The following is a 17,939-nucleotide window of genomic DNA, read 5'->3' as shown; positions in this document are numbered from 1 at the left end:
TGGTCTCAGCATATGAATCGGCAGAAGAACTTAATGTGATGCGTGTGCGTAATCATCTCTCTCCATTAGCCCAAATTGGGAGATGAATTCCAGACAGGTCTCAAGCTGAGACCTCAACCATCTGAGCTGGAAGAAACTCTGCCAAGGGCCAATGCAGCACCCGTTGAAAAGTCAGATTGAAACAGGACCCTTAGGTCGACCCGTGCACTTCCTATGTCTCTTGCAATATCAGAGATGTGGGACCTCATCCATGGTAAGTATTCTGGGACTTTTAAAAAAATCATTTAATTATTTAATTTGTAATCTTTCCACCCTGCTTAAAGATCTCTTAATGCAACAAATAATGAAACTGAATCACAAAACTAAGCATAATCAAATTAAATAGCCAGCAGCAATAAAGAGGAAAAAACGGGCATTCTTCAAGATAAGTCCCAGGAAAACAGCAACAATTTGATGCCTAACAAGGTTAACAGTGATGAGATCAGACAGGGTCACCAGTGACTAGGCATCACCACTGAGAAGGCCTAACCTCTGAAGGCAGAGACACCCAGAGCAGGACCTTGGCTGATGACCTAAGCAATTAGAGTCACCAAACAGCCAATGTTTTACTAGTCCAAGCAGTAAAAGTCAATTCTATGTGGGAACCAGCACTTGAAGCTGAAAACCCAGCTGACTTCTGACTCTGCCAGTCATCAACCACGACCCTGTCAGGTTTTGCCTAGTTCTATCCAGAGCCGGGCGCATTCTTCCTGACTTGTCAGATTTTGCCATGGCACCACTGGTGCTGATTTCACCAGCATTTTGAAAATGAGATGAGGTCTACAAATTCAACTGGGGTGCTTCAGTAAAAGGAAGAAAAGAGGAGTCAGGATTCACCTGTGCTTCTTCCCTTGGATCTCTTTAATGGTTGCATTTACTACAAATAAGTGGCAGAAATGTAGAGTAATTCTCCCAGGGAATGACCACAAGAGGGGGACAATTAGCCAGCATGGTCTTAGGCACATTGCAAAGAGGAACACCAAATTCCTCCGCTCTAATCCTTATTGCCCAATGCAGCTGCTAAAAAGCTCAGCCTGAATCTTACACAGCTAATGTCTTCAAAGGCCCAAATGACACTTTTCCATTATGGAAAAACGAAGCAATTTTTACAAATGTCTGAACAAATGATGTATAAAATGAAAGGATAATTTGTTTTTATAGGTTTCTGCCAAGCTCCATAACCAGGCTGCCCAACCTGCAAACAATTTATTCTGCAAGAAATGTCACTAAATAATGACAAGGACTTACAGGTCAAACTGATTTACATTATGTAATTTAAATGTCATTCCAAGCGGACCTGATGGCATTTTGAACAAATAATCTCATTTATTTTTGAAGCTCTAAGCTTCAACAAGTTAATTACTGCTGAACTAATGGGGTAAACTGAGCACTATAATACAAAATGGGAACCTCTGCTTTATCTACACTTTTAAGAATTATAGGATTACTACAAAATAACTCATTTACAACAGAAAGCTTTAATGGGAATTACAGGGCTCCATGTACGATTTTGGAGGAAGGTGGGTGGAAAGAACCCTGCTTAAGATTCTAGGAAAATTCAAAGCAAAAAGTCATGCTTAAAGAGGAAGATTTATTTGATGGTCAAATCAGAAGAGATAAATTATGAACATTTTATGCACATTTCGAGCTCCTCCACTTTAGAGCTTAGTGCTGCAAATAATGTATCTACAAGACACTTCTAAATGCAATATTAGAAATGTCAGAACTTTGAGACTTCTAGAGAATTAGGATGGCCGCTGATGCAGCTTCAAGGAGTAAAGTAACAAAGAAAAGGAAGATACAGTGGTACCGCGGGTTACATATGCTTCAGGTTACAGACTCCGCTAACCCAGAAACAGTACCTTGGGTTAAGAACTTTGCTTCAGGATGAGAACAGAAATCGTGCTCTGGTGGTGTGGAGGCCCCATTAGCTAAAGTGGTGCTTCAAGTTAAGAACTGTTTCAGGTTAAGAATGAACCCCCGGAATGAATTAAGTACTTAACCTGAGGTACCACTGTACCAGGAAGCACTTTTTAGAAAAGCCAATTTTTATGGGGGTTAGAGGTTTGACTGAGTCCTGTCCACTGCCACACACCCCTACTTTGTTCCTCATTTCAATAATAATAAATACTACTACTACTAATAATAATAAATTTTATTTATATCCCGCCCTCCCCAGCCGAAGCCAGGCTCAGGGCGGCTAACAACAATAAAATAATACAACGTTCTAAAATCATTTCATTCTAAAATTAATTCAAATCAAATTGATGGCAACCATTGGGCTAGAGTTCTGTGAAGATTGCCAAAGGAGGGAGTCAGGCTGTGCCCTGGCCAAAGGCCTGGTGGAACAGCCCTGTCTTGCAGGCCCTGCGGAAAGATGTCAAGTCCCACAGGGCCCTAGTCCCTTGTGACAGAGCGTTCCACCAGATCGGAGCCACAGCCGAAAAAGCCCTGGCTCTAGTTGAGGCCAGCCTAACCTCTCTGTGGCCCGGGACCTCCAATATGTTTTTGTTTGAAGACCGTAAGGTCCTCCGTGGGACATACCAGGAGAGGCGGTCCTGTAGGTATGAGGGTCCTAGGCCGTATAGGGCTTTAAAGGTTAAAACCAGCACCTTAAACCTGATCCTGTACTCCACCGGGAGCCAGTGCAGCTGGTATAGCACTGGGTGAATGTGCTCTCGCAGCGAGGACCCCGTAAGGAATCTCACCGTGGCATTCTGCACCCGCTGGAGTTTCTGGGTCAGTCTCAAGGGCAGCCCCACGTAGAGCGAGTTACAATAATCCAGTCTGGAGGTGACTGTTGCGTGGACCACAGTGGCTAGGTCAGGGCGAGAGAGGTAAGGAGCCAACTGCTTAGCTTGGCGGAGATGAAAAAATGCCACCTTTGTTATAGCTGCAATCTGCGCCTCCATGGAAAGGTGTCGAAGATTACACCCAAACTCTTAATGGACGGCACTAACTGCGCCCCCTCAAGAGATGGGAGTTGCCCCCCCCCCAATCCCATATCGTCCCGACCCAGCCAAAGGACCTCTGTCTTCAAAGGATTTAACTTCAACTGGCTCCCACGTAACCATCCAGCCACAGCTTCCAAACATCTGATCAGTGTGTCTGGGGCCGAGTCAGGATGGCCATCCATCAATTTCAGCACAACCTATCCATTTTAGTTCCATTAGCCCAAACGAAAGGATGCAGGATACACCTGCTTCTTCTGGTTGATGCTGAAGGCACCTTTGTGCTATATTTCCCTTTTTTAAAAAAGCAGCTATTTTGTGCAAAATTGCTCTTGCACAAAACAGTTGTCTTAAAACTAAAACTGTCCCCTCAGGAAGAACCAGCAGGTACAGAAAGCATTTGTTCCTTCATTGGACAAAATGATGCTTATTTCCAATTGTTGCACGCTGGGGGCACGTTTGCAGAACATAAATCAGCCTCTTATTTTTTTGTTTTTTAATATGAAGGTTTGGCAAGACTGCTCTTGCACAAAACCTCTGTATGAAAACAATAATTTAAAAATACAAACAGTAATCCACAGCCAAACATGAATTGGGAATGAAGGCACATTTGCAGATCATAAATCAATCTTTTAATTGTTTTATTTAAGTTTTTAATGCAGAGGTTTTGTGCAAGAGCAGTGTTGTGCAAAACCTCCATATTAGATTACACACACACATACACACACATACACACACACAGAGAGAGAGAGAGAGAGGAACTGAAAGTTACAACATGAACTGGGAGGTAAAGGAGATAGGAATATGGAAGCAAGGTGGTAAAGGGCCCTTAGGCTCCAGTCCACTATTGTACAAGAATGGGAATAAAACAACATGATGTACAACATGCAGCACAATTCACTGTATACAGAATAGTGCGCCCCCTTTCAGATAAACACCTTCTTAAGAAAGCCTGATGGTCCATAATGATAAATTTGGCTTTCAAAACCTTTCTGAAGTAGAAAACTGCAAGCCAAAACAAAACAAAAAAAGTTATCCTATGCAGAAAACCCTGAATGAGATGAAGTTCAGCTGAACTTTTAAAGGGGCCGAATGAATAATGACTGAATCATTTCTGACACCAGAAGCTTACAAGGCAAGAACATATCAGTCCCCGTTTCAGGTGCAAGGCATAAATTGGTTGTCGACTGCTGTTAATGCAAAAGTAATTAACTTCTCCTTACGTGCATAACATTCGCTCTTTGACACAATAAATTCCAAGTAGCAAACAACAAAAAAAGTGTCTGTCATGATTTAAAAGGAAAAGAGGATAAGCAGCAGTTTAGTATTCTCTGCTCTGGGCTTGTGTGAAAAATTGCTCTCATTGCAACCAGTCAAATCCAGTTTGTGGCTGAAACCAAAGCCCCATGTATATTTTATGTATAAATCTATATATAAAACACTGCATATTGTACTCCAGAGACCAGGGCTATCAAACATTTAGCATCTCTTAATACAGAAGTGGTACTAAAGACCCCTGGCTGGTGAACATTAGTCATGAGAACATGTCAATATGGTAGCAAAGGGATGGAGATGACTTTGGTCTGCATTCACAATGGTGGTGAAGATTTATATTACCTATTTACTCATGAATAATTACACTGTCTGTTAGCCCTACCCAAAAAAAGAGGGGGAAAAGGTAAAAAAAGAAGCAGCAATGCAGTGCTGCAAGAGGCAAACATATTCCGCTAACTGACGAAGTCTTCCACCCCCACAGCACCACTTTTTGTAGCGGAAACTACAGGTCAAGGATAAATGAAACAGGGGACCCACAGGTCACATCCAGTCATGTCTTGTGGTCTCCAAATGCCTCTCTCTGGTGCCAGGTTGGGAGCCATTTCTAACATAGCAGTTGGGGTGGGGGAAGGACTGGACTCTCCAAGCCAAGGTGCAGGTGGGCTGAAGCCTCCCCCCCCCTTCTGATGCTCCATAATGGCATCAACTCCAGGAAGCCTTGCTGGAATGGATACAGCTCCCCAGCCCACCCAAGCTGAGTAACATGTTAGGTACTTCCTCCCAGCACACAGTGGCCAGAGGCCTCATTTCAGAAAATGAGGACACATCACTTAAGCACCTGTGAAAATCCTCTGTAATATCTTTTCTTTGTACTGGAAGTGGTGCCTACCATGTTGTTTAGTTGTGGTGGGCAAGACATGAGCAGGGCTTGACCCATCTGGGAAGGTTCTTGAGACAGCTGCTACCATGCGGTGGAGTGTGTAGGTTCAAGCCTCCAAGCACCTTGCCTGGGAGATTCCAGCCGCCCATGATGAAGCTGGCCACCAACCTTCTAGCCAAAAACTGTAAGAAGTTGCTGCAGTCAAGAGGAATTGTGCACAGCGATTGCAACAAAATCACTAACCACAGACCAAAAGCTTCTCCGTGTTACATTGCCTGATTTCTGGAATTGGTCAATATAGGTCACCGATGGAACCAGAGAGCAGCAACACTAAGAACATCAGCTAACTCTAAAGAGCGTCTAATTTAAATAAAGTAAAAATCCTCTTACTTAATCCAGTTCATCAGCTCCACTGTGTCTGGGTCATAGAATTCCCTCAGCTCCGACAGCTCAGCCATCACACCAGGCCAGAACTAGAAGAAAAACCACACGGGAGGTGGGGGGGAGTACAGAGACTAATCCACGTCAAATACTGGGATGGAGCTCAATTCTGTAGCAGTTAGAAATGGCTGCTTTTAGAGAATGAGTGGGAAAATCTGACTGATGTCCCAGTCATAGGAAGAAGTAGGTTTTTTGCTCTGCTCAGCAGCAGCTGCCTTGTGTTTTAAAACATTACAAATGGGAACGGTATGGACTAAAGCAGGCCTACACATAGAACAGTAAGCTGGGAGGCTGCAGCAAGATGTACTGCAGGTGAAGATGATGTTCTGTTCATTGTGTCCAAAAACAGATCTCACAAATCACCAGCCACTTGAAGGAAAAGTGATTTTCCATCACAGCAAGTGACAGGACAACCTCTCCTCCCACCCCAAAAAATGAACTAATTTTGAAACCTTCCCCCTCCTCACTGGCTGCTTTGTTTACGGAAAGCATGGTGACAAGAGGGAGGTCAGTGGGGGGTGTTTCACCCACTTCCTTGCCCGTCGCTTTTCACCCCCAGAAGCCATGTTTCTCCCCGTGAGGTTCCAGATGTGTGTTTGCAAGGGCAAAAGCATGTCCAGAATGTCACATAGAGAAAAGGAGATGGTTGGAATGTGTGTTTGTATGGGAGCAGGAAAACAGGGAGCAGGGAAAGGGTTAAACAAACAGCCACAGTTGAAGTTGAACAAATAAATATTTCAAGCAATGTATCTGGACTTACAGCAACCACATGTCTCTAAAGAAGCTTTCATTAGCTTATTCGAGATTAGGTTATAATCTCCCCCCAAAACCACCACACGTTTGGGAGGAGGGAAGCTAATGCATATTTTGCTTGGGAAAAAAATGTATCCACAGAAGATAGTTCAACCTAGTTACTGAAAACGAGATGCTACTTACAAAAAGTTTCAGGACATAGCTAACTGGAACTGCTTGTGCAAAAACTGGAAGGGATTCAGGGAGTGTAGAGAGAGGTTTTGATGATTTGAGCGGTCTTCTGCCTCTGCCTCCATGGGAAGGTGATGCAGAGGGGAACCCACAGGCAGGTGACAGAAAGGGCACCCAGTGCCCCTGGTTCTACGCACGTTGCTTTGATATGCATAAAAGGATGACTGAGCTGGTCAGATTTGATCACCAGTTGGAAGGGGTCTGGGTAGGACTAAATTGAGGCATACCCTTCTGTCTCCCCCAGCAGAGCTGATTAAGGCTGTCAGAGCTGACAGCACTAGTTGGTCTGCTTATTGAGAAGAGAGAGGGCAACCTTTGCACTCATCAGCCAGTATGAAGCCTGGTGCTGCATGACATAATCTTTAGAGATCTATGCATAAAAGTTGGTATCTGCCACCATTTGCTTTCAAGCGATAGCTAAAAATAAAAAAGACACATCTTGCGGCAGTTTCTATTTTTAAAAGTGTAGTGAAGTAAAACACCAATCAGTAAAGAGTACTACAGTGAATATTTCTTACTTTAAAAATGGCTCATACGTAGCAAACAGAGTATATTTGCAATGAGCCTTTCGACTGAGGATTGCAAAAACCTACAGGTTCAGAAAACAAAGCGATTCTTGCAGAATGTAAGTTATATGTTTAATTATCCGTGTAAATATTTATCCAATGATAGCAATGAGATTTATTTATTTAATGTATTTGTATCCAGTATACATATGTGTGTGTGTGTATATGTGTGTGTATATATATATACATGTGTGTGTGTGTATTGCATTTATATGCCACCTTCCCACCAAAGCACACAAGGAGATTTACCATTTTAAAATACTAAAACTAATAAATGATATAAAATGTAAAGGTGGCCTGGAGTTAGGAGAGGGAGCAATCTGACTGGAGAAGTTGTCTTTAGGGCAAAACCTTCACAAGGTGGCTTACAGCAATTAATAAATACAACATATCAAACAACTAAAACAGGAGCAACTGAAACAACGTCAAATAAGGATAAAAGGCTGAGTTTTTAAAAAGTGGTACTTAAAAGCCACCAATGAGGGTCCACTCTAAATGAACCTTGTGTGGGAGGGAACTTGCAAAGATGTGGGTCCACCACCAAAAAGGCCCTATCCATGGTACCTGGCAATCTGATGGTTCTTCACAGCAAGCCAGAGTGCAGGTCCTTGGGACCATTCTCTGGGCCCAGGTAAAGCTCATAAAGGTGCCACATTTTATGATGTCAACAGAATGTGGTTTACAGTTTCACTTTTATGAAAGTGTAACTTGTAAATGCCAGATCTGCAAAAACGTACTGTTCAAAAGAGGTAACAGGGTTTAACTGGACCAACTTGTATTGATACAGAATATATTATCACAGGTCTCCTTCCACAGGCGTAAAGAAAATGCCATTCAGCTAAAGAGTCAGGTTGGTTATGAATACTATTATTTTCACAGCTCTTTTTCAGGTTATGTCTTCATTGACAGAAATTATTGTATAAGGAAGTGTGACTTCATATATTTTAAAAAATCGCAGCATAGAAATCAGGGAGCTGGTGGGTGGTTTGATTTCCTGATATATGAGATGAGTGGAAAATATTCCTAGTGTAACATAATTCACATAAATGATTTTCTCATGTACATAGGTAAGAACGTAAGAATAGCCTGCTGGATCAGGCCAATGGTCCACCTAGTCCAGCATCCTGTTCTCACAGTGGCCAACCAGATGACTGTGGGAAACTAGCCTGTACTTGACAGTGTGAAGGAAAGTTAATGTGAGCAGGGTGTGGTACACATGGGAATCTGACAGCCGGCTCTGGCAAAAGTGCAGCCACGATCACGGAGTCTACTTCTGTGCATACCAGAGAGCCAGTGTGGTGTAGTGGTTAAGAGCAGTAGTCACGTAATCTGGGGAACCGGGTTCGTGTCTCCGCTCCTCCACATGCAGCTGCTGGGTGACCTTGGGCCAGTCACACTTCTGTGAAGTCTCTCAGCCCCACTCACCTCACAGAGTGTTTGTTGTGGGGGAGGAAGGGAAAGGAGAATGTTATCCGCTTTGAGACTCCTGAAGGGGAGTGAAAGGCGGGATATCAAATCCAAACTCTTCTACCATTGGTTGACCTTTCTCCGCATGGCAGTATATCTCTCATGGACAAATGTAATAGGGAGAAATGGCCCTTAGTGGCTGAGAAATTTTCCTTATTTTCTAAAAGTAATTTTTCTTAAAAGAAAGATATAGACTAACAAAGAGCCCTACCTTGTAACAAAGATACAGTAATATGAGTACTGGTGTCAGATATCTAATCACAGATACCTAGGCAGAAAACAACAATTACATTTACTTAAATAAAACACCATCAATGAATGAACAACAAATTCTGAGAACAGAGACAACAGGAGCTGCTTCACAAATTGCATTTTTAGGTCATAGAGCCTCTTTGTGTTAGCAATTTCCGTCTCTAAAAGTGATTCCATTAAGAACTTTAACAAAATACCGTGTATTAATTTAGCTTCTGTGAAGCGCAAAATATTGTACTGGGCTATATGTGAAAAATTATATACTGTTGTCACTTTGATTTTTCATGAAAAGTGTTATTTTTTTAAAAAATGCATTCCATAGCTTCTGCAACATCACCATCTAGTGGACTTAAATAGAATTCCTTTAACAAGTTACACTCCCAAAATGCACCCTGAATTCCAGATTAAACTGTATATAAATCTAAACACTTTCCCTCCAGCGTACTGCAAATCTGTTTTAAGCGTGTGGTGGTTCACCTCAGGCTACCCCTTAAAGAACTGGATTTTTCACACATTAATGAAAACAAGCAAAGCAATAGCATGTAACAGCTCTAACTAACCCTTTGTGGTGTGTAAATATGGACAAATCTCAAGATCAGCCCCCACATGTCGCAACTGCACAGACCAGAAGCTGCAAACACACATATGTGAGAAGTCCAAAGATATTTCATCCTGCAAGATGAAAAGAAAGAAAGAAAATGCAGAATGTGGAGGCAAGTTGAACAGTAATAGTATATAGATAATGTAATCTGTAATAGCATACATACTTAAAAAAAACCTTTATTTTACTTCCAGAATATTCAGCATCTTAAAGCACCTACGAAGATATTTTTTTTGAAAATCTGTTCTGGAAGCTTATCAAATACAGCTAGAAGTAAAATCCCTCTGTATCCTAGTTTGAGTGGAGTTTCCATAGGACAATTTTATTTTATAACTGGGACATATGTTATGGGGGAAAAGTAAGGTAAACAGACCGAATAGGAATTTATAGTCTATTTTATATGCTACTTTATACTCCACATGTAATATCCAGTGCCCAATATGTATGATGTGTCAGATAGGGTACCTCATTGTGCTCAAAGCCAGCAATCCAAACAGAATGGTGTGCACTAAATTGTAAGCAACACCTGGTTTCAGCAGAGTTATGCACTTTTGCAGTTTATCCGCAGGTTTGTTGTTCACAGAGCCACTGAGTGAGAGGGAAACAAAAGAAAAGGAGCACGGCTACATTAGCAATACGTTATTTTAAAACAGGACATTTGTATGCAGTTCAAAGGAACCTCCTGGTTCCAGGGAAAATAAAACATTCTAAGGCAATACTAATAGATTTTTCATGCTTGCCGAGTGCTTTAAATATTCCCCTGTGCAAGATTTTCTGCTTTCAAGCTGGACTGGCAAACGGTGGAACATGAGTGAAATAAATATGAAAAACAAATAATTTTATTTGCACATCATAATACTACAAATGAAACATAAATGTTCAGGGAGGGGTGTGTGGAAACAGACGGTTGACAGCTAATACCAAATTTGCAGTTAGGAGTACTCCCCTGGTTTTACAGAAAATACTGGTCTCAGCTGCTACTAGGAATTAGCAAGTGTTGGGATAAAGCTGACAAAAGTTTCCCAGATGAGAATCCAGTTCTACAGGGCCACCTTCTCTACAATATCTATCTGTCTGTCTGTCTGTCTGTCTGTCTGTCTATCTATCTGTCTGTCTGTCTGTCATCTATCTATCTACATTTACTTGGTCCAGTAGATTTTCCCCTGCCCAAGTGAATCACTTTTGTAACAAAAGTCAAATGAATAAATCCATAGAAAATGACCAACAATTCTGCATACCATTGCAAAATATCCAAAAGTGGCCTATGAGGTTGAGAGCAAAAATGATCTATTTTTCCTGGTAATTAAAGTTGTTGTTTGCTGTGAGCATAAATTCCAGAGAGCTGCTGCCAGTCAGGGGAGAGGCAACAACGAGTTTGATGGACCAATGGTCTAGCTCAGTATAAGGCTATGTTCTCTTTAACATGCAATGTTTCATTGGAAGGATGTGTGTGTGTGTGTGTGTGTGTGTGTGTGTGTATGAAGGAATATTTTTTATATGATGGGCATCTGTTGGCTTACGTAGTATAGCAAAGACACAAGTTTACTGCCTCACTGGAAACTAGGTTTTATTAACTCTACTCGAGCAACATTAAATTTGTTGTGGTTTCTGGACTGTGCTGACTACTGGCCTGAAATGCATCAGTAACCAAGCCTTGCTACAGTGACATGCTTTAGCAAGTGAACCAGCCAATATAAACATCATTCTAAAAACTGAGGCTGCCACTGCCAGAATTATATATCTTGGGTTCAGAAAACCAATTCTCTCTTAGATAATTGGCTCAAATCTGAGGCAAGCATGCCCTGATGCTGAACTATGACTCTGTTCATGTCTTCCTCTTCTTATCAACAAGAAAGGAAAAAGACCCCCTGCACTGAAAACATAATCCTGCAATATAGAAACAGACATACCTGAGATTTTGAAAAGCAACCACAGCAGATGTTATGGTCATCACCAAGAGCACAAATATATAGGCATAGAAAACTAAAGTGCCCGAAAGTCTTGTGAAAGTATTAAGAGGCAAGAGACCAAAAGCTTCCTCACACAGGTACAGGTTAGCATCAAAATCTCTAAAGGAAAGGAAGACAAGTCAACATTGCAAAGTTATTGGCATAATGTGTGTGTTTTAAAAAATCTAACAAAATTAGTCCTAAAGTTGCATGTTAGAAAGTGCTCAAGCAAGATCAGTAACTACAACTCAGAATTTACAAGCAAGAGCAAATGCTGCCTTATTACTATTTGTTGCATTTCTAACTTGCCCTTCATTCAAACAAATCCCTGGGTTTTTCAAAGAAAGCAATAAATGCAGATTAAATTACAGCAGTGGACGTAATGCCCCCCAAATTCTGAAACCCTGGTTTCAGTACCACCAAAAGTGAAATTGAACAAGTATTTTGTGCTGGAAGTCCAACAACACAGAGGGTAACCAACCTTTAGGGATGGGGTATTCTATCGTTGGGCAGCATCACAGAGAAAACCCTATTCTGTCTCACCATCCCTGCCAATGGGACAACCTGAAGAACCTCCACTGCCGGTCTTACGGCACAGGTTGGCTAGTAAAGGGAAACATACTCCTATAGAAACTTGGGGCCCTCCCATGCCAAAAAACTAGAGGAAAACAATTTTGTTTTGAACTCTGAACAATACCATACCTTGTTGCTCCAAATCCAAACTTTGCCTTCAGAAATTTAAATATATGCTCATCTGACTCCAGATTAAGAACTTTCTGTGAAGAGAGAAAATAAAAGTTATTACTTTCTTTTAGTTGTGAAGACAACTCTGCCATCCCCATCACAACATTTCACAAGCACCACTCCCCCCCCCCACTTTGGTTTTTCTTAAAATTGTACTTTAAGAAAATACACAGCACTGAGATCAGCTATAAACCTCTGCTTGATCCCTGATAGAAAAAGGCAGCAGCAGAGACACATCTCCAATCTTAGTGTTGTAGTACCAGTGGGCCAGAGGTTCTCCATTGCTGGTTTAAACATTGTTTGTTAGGTGGTTTAAATCTGTGATTGTTCCTGTGAGTTGAAATTTAAATAGCCGATCATCATATTAGATGAGGTGACTGACAGGTAGGTGTGCAGAGAGAGGGTAACTTTGAGATCAATCCTCTGGCTGGATCCAGTATCCCACCCCTGGTTTCAACTGACTCAGGAAGGATGTGACAAGAAGAAAGCAGAATATGGACATGTAGTTGAAGTTCATTATATATTTAGGCATCCCAAATGTAAAGCTACATATACTATTTGTGTGCGTAGCTATACAATATTAGGGAAAGGCAAAGCATTTGCAAAAGCAGAACACATTTGGAATGCTAAATTCAATTTGTCTGTTGTACAGACAAATAAGAAACAACATTTCTTTACAAACTCACTACGAATTTGCACATAAAGCCATTTAAGGTTACAAACCAATGGATATAATGTGCGAACAAACATAGTATTGCACTGTAAATCTGTTATACATATTGAACAAGATACTATACAGATTCAATTGGAAAAAAGATAGAAAAAAAATACTCACCTTAATAAAATTATTTACAAGAAATGTCAAGCACAGCACTAAGAGTACGTGAAGGAAGAGCTTCCCAAGCCTGCTAAAGAAGCCACCAGTTTTCAGGTTATTCTGGAAAATGTAAGCAATGGTATTTTAGTGTTTGCAAAGGAATACTGGGCACTCATAGTGAATGTTTTTTCTGGTTTGGGGTGTATGAGGCACTGATTACTAAGGGGCTAATCCCTTCAGAAAAGACAGGGGACTTGCATTTTAAGGTCTTTAAGGTCTATCTTGCACGGTTTGTATGAATGTGCACTGACTCACCAGGCTGTGGTGCAGATGCCTCGTTCACTCCAAGCCAAAGAGAAAATCCAGTGAGTACGTAAAATTTGGTGTAAAAGAAGCATTCATTACTGATGTGATAATGTCCTAGCTAACCTAACTGTCGGGTAAATCCAATCACGGTGCTTATAGCTGAAATTTCTGTGGGAGGACATGATGAAGCCCACTCCTGACAAAAGCTCTCCTTGAAGAGGTGAAGATGTCTACTTCATGGTGCCTTGTGAATGTAGATGAAGATTTCCACGTGAGCAGAGATCTCCTCCTAGCAGCCTATGTAAGGTTCTGTCATTAAGCTCTTTGTTTTGCATTAATTCTTCCAGCCTTGGGAGGGAGGCCCTGGGAAAAGGAACACCAGTGGAAGCAGCCTAGAGAACCAGTGCAGAAGCCTCATGGGACCCATTAAGTGCCCCTTTGGTCTTTTCACTATGTCCTAAAGAGACATGTCATTGTCCTTAGATAATACGATGCCTGATAGGAGCGCCACCACTGGGGCGTTCACTGTTGGAACTTTTAACATTTCCATAGGCTGAACTGTGAGAAAACATTGTGCTGTTTGGCCAGTTTGATGGCTCTGTTACTTTGACATGGACTGACCCATTTGGAATGAACCACTCCAAGATGAAAGGGGGACAGGTACCACTCTTGAGGCTGAACAAGGTTTAGATTGAAGCCCCTCTAGAGGTGGTTCCCTCTGGAGGCTTCCCCCTAAAAAAGTACTGCTTTCACCCTCTGGCACTTCCAATTGAATCTGGCACCCTCTGACTAGATTTATTTGGGAGTTTGGTGATGGTCTTTCTGGATACTTTCAAAACAGCAGTTGCTGGTGGGGAGGAGCTCCTTGAGCGTCATCAGCTTTCAGCAGTTGCTGAAAGGAGGGGCTCACTCAGGATTCTGGGTAAGAAGGCACAGGAGCATGGTGGAAATCCAAAGCAGGAGGCTTTCCAGTGCCAGGTGCTAGTATCTTTTAATGACCTTCACAGGTTGAATTTTCTTCTTTGCAGCTTTTTTCCTTGCCAGTTGGAATGAATGAGGGAACAAGGGAAAAAAAGAGGACATGACAGAAGAAAAAAACTATTTCTCCTTCTCCCTCTCTTTTTTGTAAACAATGCATCTATCAAACGACAAACTACGCTACTGAGAATTACTTGTCCATCTAATTTTAATTTTAAAACTACTGTTGTACTGATGCTAGTGCATCAAGGTAGTTTCACGTTTCCTTTCAGGATAGCACTAAATCTTTGAAGAGAGAAGCCAATAGGGTTTTCAAAGCACTGAGTCTCCAACAGCAAATGAAAAAAATGATTGTAAAAATGACTATGATAGGCAGTGGCAGCAGTGGGGGGAAAAGCAACAGAAAACTTGAAGATATTCTGCTGTAAGAACAGTTCTTATTGAGCAAGATTGTAAGTAGGATGGAGGAGGGAATCTCATTTAAAATAAATAAATAAATAAATAAATAATAATAATAATAATAATAATAATACCTGACCATAAAGCATATCATGGGCTCATTATGCATGAAGACAGCAGGACTAAGGAGTTCCAGTCCCAATACTGTTTGATCAGCAACTCTGCTTTCAATCTGACCATGGCTATTTCCCTATAATGATGTGGAGATCATGACTTGCTTTTTATGAGTCATGGTCCCTAATATCTAACACAGCTAATCAAAGGTGGCAGGCGTTTAACCATGTGTAATTTTATGAAGATTACCCAAGTAGCAAAGCAGACAAATTTTCAGCTTGCCCTATTTGTTATTTTAAAAAAATAAACTAATGATAAATGATAAACCATGATAAATACATACCTGGAGTTTTCTTGCTAACAAAGTGGACAAATTAAAGCTTATAAGTAATGATCCCACTATCATGGAATTAAAGAACTGTAGGAGGCAAACAAGCAGCAAACTAGCCACCTGTATTATGTAGATCCAGGTCACCTACAAACATAATGATAAGAAATTGTTCATGCCACAGCTTCTTTTTTTTATTATCTACCGTATTTTTTGCACCATAACACTCACTTTTTTCCTCCTAAAAAGTAAGGGGAAATGTCTGTGTGTGTTATGGAGGGAATGCCTATGGGTGCCATGCCTACAGATTTTCCTCCTCTAAAAACTATGTGCGTGTTATGGTCGGGTGCGTGTTATAGAGCAAAAAATACGGTAACTTGCACAATGCTCACATCAGTCCCTACTGTAATGAATAAAATGGCACCAGAAGACAGAGAGGGCAGAATACCCACCAAGAAAACTGAGCTTGCCTGCAGATCTTTGTGGGGTTGTTTGTTAAAATATAAATAAAACAACCCAAAAAGCATGACATTGATTTACATTGTTGTTAAGTACTTTAAGATACACAGTTCTACTACTCCCATATCTCAATGCCAAGTTAAGATTTTTATGGCACTTTGAAAGTCAAGATTCTAGTATTCAGTTGAAAAATATGAAAAACAGGACATTCCATCCTAAACATACATACATAACCAAGTTTACTTTGCACCAAGCGCAGTATTATTTCATCAGAGTTCCTCATAATGAAGACAAGACTTCCAAACTTTGCAATCACACACAGTGGCCGCAACACTGCATACAATCAAGCACACCTAAACGTGACTGTTTTCCATTATTTCAATGGCGGCACATTAAGCAATTAGCTTACCTTTCCTCTAGGAAGCAAGTCAAGACAGTCAAGTGTGAACAAAACCAATGCCTGGATCAACAACATAAACTGATTAAACTGCCAAGTCAAGCTGAAGAGGAAGGTTGAAATAAATACTGCCAGAAGTGTCAGCCTCTGGAAAAACAAAAACATAAGCTAAATGAGATACATGAGGAAAGATCGTAGTGGAAAAAAGGGAAAGTGATTACTGGCCATTTCAATGTATCAAACAGCTTTAAACAAAAACTATTCCCCAAAATCAGACTGTTACAAAATAAATAAAATACACCATCCATATATAATTTCAAAATACCATGCATCTATTTACAAACATAGGGATGTTGCAGCATTCTGACAAAAACAGAAGCAGGAATGGAAATTGTTGGCGGTCACTTATTTGTCCCATGTCCAGAATAAAAATCCGTTCATTCAGTTGCTTTCAGCCTGCAAATGATATTACATCCCCCTCCTTTACCCTAAATTATCTTTGCAGTGAAATGAATGGGTTGGAATAACATCATGACAACGTAATTTCCATAGTTTATTTAATTAATTACGCAAATTATGTAATTTTGCCACAGAGCTAAATGAATGACATAGATTTGGGCAAAAGACAAACTGCAACGGGAAATAGTGCTTCATGTGAAGAATACAGGGGCAGAATGGAAAATGACGCCATCGTAGAACCCTACTCCAAAGTAGACATATCTCAAAGTACACTCGTTGGCTCTGAACCAACAGAGCACACATGCAGCAATAAACCCTTTTTTAAAACAAAAAAGATCACCACCACCACCATCATCCTAGTGAAAAGGGGGAGTGGGAGGATAGAATCCAAACCGCCTTTTTCTCCAGAATAACCTAGCCAACAAGGCTGCTGCTTTTTTTATAAGATCTCTATGCCTACAGCATCAGGTTGTGGAATAGGGTGCTCAGGAGGCATTTTCACATGCAATTCCCCATGCAACTAAGGATACAACACAGAAGCCTGTTTCTGTGAGTAATGTGGCTCGGAGCAGGATTTACATTTAACTATGGAAGAACAGAAATAATATTTTCTGGTATATATTTTCTGCCAGCATTACCTTGGCTATTTTAGAAACATTTATCATTACATTTTAAAGAGAAAACTTTTTTGTGCTTTTAAAAAAGGCTCACTTCATGAGTGGGTCGCAAATGAGATCTGAAGAGGAATGTAATTGCTGCTATCTGAACAGCAAAGAATGGCAGTGCCCAGTTCTCTCTTAACGGAATGGTGAATTCCACCCGGGTGGTATCTGTTCTGCAGAAAACAAAAGCAAAAGGTTCATATAAGCAACAATGGGCAAGTCCTCTACAAAGATGCAAATCTCAACATTGAAAATGGACATCGACTATTACCTCACTATTTTCAAATATGGCAGAAAGCATTCGGGCTAATTCAATTAATGCATTACAAGTAAACTGATCAAATCTGATTTCAATCAGAGAGGGATTAACAGGATGTGTTGTTATAGATCACCTAAATCTAGAGCAGCAATGTGCAAATGCCAAAGACTTGTAAAATTAAGAAAAGAAAAAAGAATTATTGGCACACGCTGTTTAGTCAAGGAAATACAGCCAGCTTCATTGAGCATCTTCGAAGTATGTTCTGCAGTGAAATATTGCAACAATTATTTTTATTAATATATTAAAAACCAGTTAATTGACAGCTTATTGACTGTGTCATGTTGTGCTCCATACACTGTCTAGACACTAATGGCACAAAATAAATGTTTAGCAGCACTAAAGCACCTATAAGTGGCCGACAGCCCAGTTTTCAACATTTCTACACAAAAGGAAGTTTTTCCCCTTAGGGTTATTCTAAACTAGAAAAGGCTCTTTTTTATACAGAGCCTCCAGAGCTTCAAATCCTTTCTGTACTATGTTTTTGCTACCTACCTCATTCTATTCCCATGTATTTTCCCTCCCTCATATCTTTTCTAAATTATGTGTCCCATT

The 17,939-nt window shown here is 40.7% G+C and overlaps 1 protein-coding gene across 4 annotated transcripts in view; it reads right to left on the bottom strand.

Moving 5' to 3' along the window:
• Window positions 1–17,939, bottom strand: part of DPY19L3 (dpy-19 like C-mannosyltransferase 3) — a 41,640-nt gene that overhangs the window by 9,785 nt on the left and 13,916 nt on the right. For 3 of the 4 annotated variants that reach the window (XM_082232918.1, XM_082232916.1, XM_082232917.1), the window contains exons 7-16: window positions 17,118–17,241; window positions 15,960–16,094; window positions 15,107–15,238; window positions 12,985–13,086; window positions 12,108–12,181; window positions 11,367–11,525; window positions 9,922–10,044; window positions 9,416–9,527; window positions 8,815–8,871; window positions 5,536–5,618 (exon numbers count right to left, since the gene is read on the bottom strand). In XM_082232918.1, the coding sequence (XP_082089044.1) occupies window positions 5,536–5,618; window positions 8,815–8,871; window positions 9,416–9,527; window positions 9,922–10,044; window positions 11,367–11,525; window positions 12,108–12,181; window positions 12,985–13,086; window positions 15,107–15,238; window positions 15,960–16,094; window positions 17,118–17,241 (1,101 nt within the window). The remainder of the gene's footprint in view (window positions 1–5,535; window positions 5,619–8,814; window positions 8,872–9,415; window positions 9,528–9,921; window positions 10,045–11,366; window positions 11,526–12,107; window positions 12,182–12,984; window positions 13,087–15,106; window positions 15,239–15,959; window positions 16,095–17,117; window positions 17,242–17,939) is intronic. The other variant, XM_082232919.1, reaches the window with a different exon arrangement.

The sequence above is a fragment of the Podarcis vaucheri genome (assembly GCF_965113315.1).
Source record: "Podarcis vaucheri genome assembly, chromosome: 7".
NCBI lineage: Eukaryota > Metazoa > Chordata > Lepidosauria > Squamata > Lacertidae > Podarcis > Podarcis vaucheri.
This window is presented reverse-complemented; position numbering and strand designations above follow the sequence as displayed.